Source organism: Sander lucioperca, chromosome 9 (assembly GCF_008315115.2).
Source record: "Sander lucioperca isolate FBNREF2018 chromosome 9, SLUC_FBN_1.2, whole genome shotgun sequence".
Classification (NCBI taxonomy): domain Eukaryota; kingdom Metazoa; phylum Chordata; class Actinopteri; order Perciformes; family Percidae; genus Sander; species Sander lucioperca.
This window is the reverse complement of record NC_050181.1, coordinates 12,030,259-12,036,498: the sequence shown is the minus strand read 5'-3', so window position 1 is coordinate 12,036,498 and position 6,240 is coordinate 12,030,259. Positions and strand designations below refer to the sequence as shown.

General features: G+C 39.6%; 1 protein-coding gene across 2 annotated transcripts; it reads right to left on the bottom strand.

Annotated features, from left to right (window-relative positions):
• Window positions 1–251: 251 nt before the first annotated feature.
• On the bottom strand, window positions 252–4,135 carry LOC116046082 (G-protein coupled receptor 55). Of its 2 annotated transcripts, none has more exons than XM_031294263.2 (3): window positions 4,008–4,135; window positions 2,301–3,045; window positions 252–1,108 (listed from the first exon to the last, which is right to left on the bottom strand). In XM_031294263.2, exons 2-3 carry the CDS (start codon window positions 3,027–3,029, stop codon window positions 902–904), a joined length of 936 nt encoding a protein of 311 aa, XP_031150123.1. In that variant the 5' UTR covers window positions 3,030–3,045; window positions 4,008–4,135; the 3' UTR covers window positions 252–901. The 2 variants fall into 2 exon arrangements, with proteins under 2 accessions (XP_031150123.1, XP_031150122.1); XM_031294262.2 differs by having other exon boundaries at window positions 2,301–3,050; window positions 4,008–4,118.
• Between the last annotated feature and the right edge of the window lie 2,105 nt (window positions 4,136–6,240).

The window sequence follows — 6,240 nt, the reverse complement described above, 5'->3', positions numbered from 1 at the left end:
GTTTTAAGTGGACTTTTTATGTAAATCTGCATTTTATATATGCAACATAACTAAAACATATGATTGTTATCATAATTAGCTGTTTCACAATTTACTAACTGTATCTTTTTTTTTTTTTTAAAGATTATTTTTTTGGGGCTTTTCCATTTATTTGATAGTGACAGTGGATAGACAGGAAAGGGGGAGAGAGAGAGAGGGGATGACACGCAGCAAAGGGCCACAGGTTGGATTCGAACCCCGGCCGTTGTTAAGGACTCAGCCTACATGGGGCGCACGCTCTTACAGGGTGAGCTAGAGGTCACCCCCTAATTGTATCTTTTGACTCAAACTGTGGCGAAGTGTATCAGCCCTGATCTTAAATGCTTGGTCTTCAGAACAGTAAGAGCACCTTTGACTTGACTTCTTGAGCATATACAGTAGACTGTAGCAGTTCCACTGCTTTGAAATGAATCGTACCCCACATCAGGTTCTCAGTGTGTAGGACTGGATGACCTGAAAGTGCCTTAAGCCATCTCGCAAGCTCATCCATAAATCATTACAGAAAGAAGTCACATTATGGCTTTTTAGGTGGATTTTCTTTTTGCAGCCTACATTTTGGGTATCAGAGCTCTCTGAGGTTACACAGGCGTCTACGGTGCTTCCTGTCACTGGACCAAATCACATATCAGAGATTGTCAGAGCCTTTCCCCTAAACCTTACTCTCAAGCACTGTGGTTAGTTGAGATTGCACTCTGACCCGTTACTCTTAGTGCATGTTACACTTGCTTATCAGCTACTGGAAACAATACTGGCTCTTTTTCAGTTTCACTGACCTGCTAAAACTCAAGATGCCAGAACTTGTATTCACCACCAGGCATCCAATGAGGACAAATATATGTTTTACCTTGTATTTTCTTTGTGTTCAGACCGCTGAAGTGCTGAAGGTGGCTCTTCTTTGGCTGATCATTGATATCCTGAAGGTATGTTTGGGGCTCCTCAACTCACGAGCGATGAAGTAGTAGCACAGAGCGTCCAGACAGCAGGTGATGTTGGACAGACACATAGCTATCTGTATAAACAGGCTAATCCTGGTTATGTTGCCGCAGTCTTGAATCATTCCTTGGTGTACCTGGAATTATGTGAAGGGTCACACATAGAGGATAGAGAAACATCAGTTGAGCATCCTGCCTACACGTATGAAAAGACTAGAGACAACCCAGGATTGTGAACTTGTACATTTGCTGTACTTGCTAAAACAGTCTGCCAGGTCGACGTCAGTGAATAGTTTGAAATTTTTTATTTATATCTCGGTTCCAGGATCTTTTATAATTCTAAACAGCCTTTTTGTGGTTAAAATAGAATGGTCACAGATGTTTAATACTAAAATAAAAATAAAGTGCAAATGCTTCACCATTAGTTGCTTTCTTTGCTTCCACGTACGTATTTTTGTAACATTTAAATTGAAGAATGATTATATAATATAACCCTAAGCCTACTGGTTTGTCATTTCTCTACCCAAACCAGGTAAAAAAAACAAAACACAAAAGATCATCAGTATTTTTAAAACCCTGGTTACAGCCTTGCTCGTTATGCCTGTAGCTACCGTATAAAAGGGAAGTAGTTTGTTTCATTTAGTATAAAAACAAAGTAGGAAGCGTAACTTTTGACTGCAATGTAACACATAGTCTTCTTAAGTCATTTAGTCTTGCATTGCGAGACCTATCTCCGCAGCGCTGTGTCAGTGCTGGAGTATGGTCTGGCTACACCGCTTATCAATTTTGGGAGAGGGGAAAAAAACGCCCTGACTTGTTTGTATTTCTTTAAACCAATCACAACTGTCTTGGGCGACGCAAAGGCCCTGTTGCAGCGACAGTGCCCTGCAAAATAGATTGTGGTGCTAGCGTAAGAAGAGGGACCTCCAGCATGTGAGAGATGTGCCGGATGTTAGGCTTCATCCCAGCAATGTACATTCGTTGAGCCAACATGGAGCAGAAGTCCTTAAAGTGGTCCAAAAAAAGGAAATTTAAACATCTCCAATTTAACTGTTCTGCTGATGAAGATTATGTGTTGTGATTAAAAGCTCCGGAACAGCTACTAAATGGACCTTGAGGTGAGATTGTTTTCACCTTTATGAATCTACTTTAAAGTGATTCACTCTTTTCACTTTATTGTAAAGTATATTTGTATTGGGACACGTATGTAGTATAAACCTGCCACACACCACAGCATTTTTATAGCCTAAGCTAATTTGCAATGCCCGTCACTAGATGGGCACACTTTAGAGTTCAGTTTACTAGAAATGAACTTGCAGTTTCTCTCACCAGGAACTGCAGGAGGATGCCCAGGTGGCTGGGGGTGAAAGGCAGGAGGAAGGCACTCAGACTGCTGTAGATGATCTTCACACAGGCCCGGCTCTGGGGGCTGTGCAGGCCGGACTGCTGAAGCGCCCAGATGGTCCGCACTGAACAGTAAACCACCACCAGTGCAGGCACCAGGAACCCAAACACCTGCAGACAGATGATCACCGGAGGGCTCCAGCCTTTCTTTGAAAAGTGGTGGAAACAGCGAAAGTCCCCCTGCCCGGCCTCTCTGAAGCGATAGACGATTGGAAAAAGTGCTGCCAGCACCAGCACCCAGACCCCCATGCATGTCCCCAGAGCCGCTTTGGGTGAACGCAGTTGCTTGGCTTTGAACGGGTGACAGATAGCCACCCATCGGTCCACAGCTATACACATGATGGTGTAGATGCTGCCATATATCCCAACAAAATACAGACTTTCCAAGACCGAACAGAGAGGTTGGAGGTGAGCAGGCCAGTGGTAAGTGTTGGCGTGCATTTTGAAGGGAAGAGGGAAGAGGAGGAGCAGGTCCATCAAAGCCAAGCTGGTCATGTAGATAGTTGACTCTGTCCATTTCCGCAGAAAGAAGCAGAAAACTAAGAGTGCTGCAACATTGAGAATCAGACCAATGACGAAGATGGGCAGGTATATGACCGGCTCCAAATATCTCATCAGGTTGTTCACCACTTCAAACGAACAGTTGCTTGTCATGGTGTCGCTGCCGCTGCTGCACTGGAAATAGTTTGATACAATTTGATTTCAACAGCTCTGTGAGGATTTCAAACTGAATATGTCTTTCCTGTCATTACTCTTTGTTCCCACACCGAAACACATACGTACAAAGCCATGCGAAACCTCTCCGTTGTGTGTGGGTTTAGTCGCAGTGAACTTGTTTTTGTATCTGCCTTCTGATGTAAAGATTTCAATCACATGCTCACAATTACAACAAATCAGGTATAATTTAAAGTAATTGGTGAATTATTTTGACTTTTAATTAAATTTAGATTTGAATGAATATAGCTTGATCTTGACTCGGCTGTTTGACCTATTCAGTGCTTTAATCAAACACTAATAAAGAGTACAGTACCATAAGGTTCTGAGGGTTTAGTGATGTAAACCCAATTTAATACAAAGAATCAGGTCTTTGGTGGAACCTGGAGTTAATCTGCAGTCGTCACTGGATGAAAATGTGAGATTGTTGCAGAGAAAAAAAACTCCAAACTATTACTATTATTAGCTATTAAAAATGGTTTTACAGAGAAAAACCAAAAACATTTCTCTGAGCTCTGTGGCCATGTATCTAGAAGAAAATTAAAAAGAAAAAAAATCCACCAGACAAATCGCATGTTAAAACTCACGTAACATTTGCAGCCATATACGTATACAGTATATATATTTTTTTTTATTTAACCAGGTAGGCCGTTGATATTGTTGGCTCATTCAAGTGCTCAAGATCAAGGTTTTTCTTATTAGATCAGTGCTGTTCCCAATAAAATGAATCATCTGAAATATTTTGCAATTTCTTTATACTATTTTATATTATAGTATTAACAATAAAATCCTGGCTTGTAATTTAAACATTTAAACCAAAGTGCTACACATGTTTGGCTCCTCATTAACATTAACTGCAACACTTAACCTGGCACTTTCTTAGGTATCTTGTACAGTGGAAAATAGTTGCTGTCTTACCTCACGGATGGCAGTCTCTCAGTCAAACGTTCAGTGTATCTGTCTGACTGTCTGAGTTGTGCCAGACACACTTCTGCTTTCTCTGCCTTTGTTGTTTCATCACCACTTCCTGAGTCATGCCCCACATCATGTGTGTTTTCAGACGTTCGTTATAGCTGATTCAAATCAAAGCAGAGGAACTCGATCAGCAAGTCTTAATTTTATATACTTTTTAAAAATACAGGCATGCATGATCACTTCAAACTGCAACAAAAGATTTAATTTGTATTTGTAATGTGAGTAATACTGAGAAATGTTTCACATCATAAAAAAACACAATGATGAGAGCTAAAACAATGAATAGATTAATTCTCTTTTTATTTGGTCTGAACTGCTGCTTGGATAAAACACGAAGTTCAAAAACATCATCCTGGGCTCTGAATTTTGTGAAAATTGTGGCAGGCATGCTTTCGCTATTTTTTGACATGGAGTAAATAGTTAATTGATTAATATTCTTTAAAACTAAGTGTAAGTCAAGTAATTATAAATAATGATTGACAATGATAATTAGATGCAGTCATAATATTATCAAAACAAAAGATAAAAAGACTTACAAAAATTCATTTAGGCAACAATATTAATTCAGGTTCAGGAGAAACACTACCGCAGCTCTAGGAGACTGTGCTTAGCCACAGGGTTGGTTTGAGCTAAATGCTAACATCAGCACGCTAACATGCTCACAATGACAGTGTTAACAGTGTTGTTTAGCAGGTATAATATTTACCATGTTCAACATTGTAGTCTAGCATGTTAGCATGCTAATATTAGCTAATAAGCATTAAACACAGTACAGCCGAGGCTGATAGGAATGTCAATAGTTTTGTATAAATGTAAATGTTGGCACTAGTTTAAAATACAGGATCACCAGAGCCAGTGGGAATTATCCTATGGGCCATGAATGTCCTCACTTTTTTATTTATTTTAATCCATCCAATAGTTGTTGAGATATTTCAGTCAGGACCAACGTTGTGACTAGTATGACTAGAAATTAGCTGAGACTAAAAAGACACAAGCCACATGTAAAAAAAGAACAAAAACTTGGATAAAACAGGATAAAATGATATGAACTTGAGGAAACTAGCATTTGCTAATACCACATGCCTGTCTACCACATGTCAAGATTATGGTATTATTTTTGCTCTGACTGGAATTTCCATCACTATATAAGAATGAAGTCATATTGGTTGTGGTTGGTTACTGCATCTTGTGACTGTAAGTGTACCTAACTTCGTGTTGGGATGTTATAGTAACAAACAAAGTGTCTTGATCAGGTGACCAGGTGAATTTATATCCTTTATTGACTTTCTACTTTTTAGATCAAAGGCTAGTTGTTTTCCATCTCTTCATCAAAGTATAAATCTAGCATTGATCACTAGTAAAGCATGATGACTCAGGTTCCGTGATTTCTGTACTGGTACTACTATTGGCATTGGTGTTAGTCCAAGCGTGTCAGTGGAAATCAGTCTTCTTTCTCAGAGAGACTGAAAGTCAAAGCATTCAAAGCGTTCACTGTTTCGGGTTTGTGAGAAACTGCAAAAGCAGATTTAGACTGTGATTATGTTATGGGGGTTTGAGGGTTTCCTGGTTCCAGGTGGTGAGATGACTAAACTGTATTTTAAGTGTGAGAAGTCCCTGTTATTCACAAGTGAAATGCAAGATAGATGTTAATGATGATGTTTGTGGAGGACAGTTTGAACTCAGTCAGCAGAGAAATGTTTTTGAAGTGGATTAAATCCAAAAGGTTTAGGGCACATTCGTGTGGCATAGCTTTCATTTTTGGGAAAACCATAGCCTTTTGTCTGTAAGTGGAAATGACGCTGGAAGCCACACTGCCACCTACTGTTGACTGACTGAAGTGAGGCCAGTGGTCCCTATAGATAAACACTCGGTACATTCTCCTCTGTTTTGGGGACCATAAGGACTTTTGTGAAGAGTTTATTTTGTATAGTCATGTGAGACAAAGATCTTTTTATAATTAACATATGGTCAGGGTTTAAAATAAGCCCAATCCACCAGCCAAATGCTGGTAAAATATGCAAGTGGCTAGTAGATTTGCTTCACTAAGCAGCCAAAAAAACAATGGTAATCTATTGAGTGGCTGGTCAAATTTGAAAATTCACTTGCCATTTGGCTGGAAAAGCTGAACCCTGCATATGCTGAAGCATTTTCTACATTGATGTATTTATTTAATTAA

Bases quoted from the DNA above. Each gene is read 5' to 3' on its own strand.
- LOC116046082 (XM_031294263.2), bottom strand. From the start codon at position 3,029: ATGACAAGCAACTGTTCGTTTGAAGTGGTGAACAACCTGATGAGATAT. The intron at 1,109-2,300 runs GTGAGAGAAACT...ACATAATTCCAG, and splicing joins GCATCCTCCTGCAGTTCCTG to GTACACCAAGGAATGATTCA.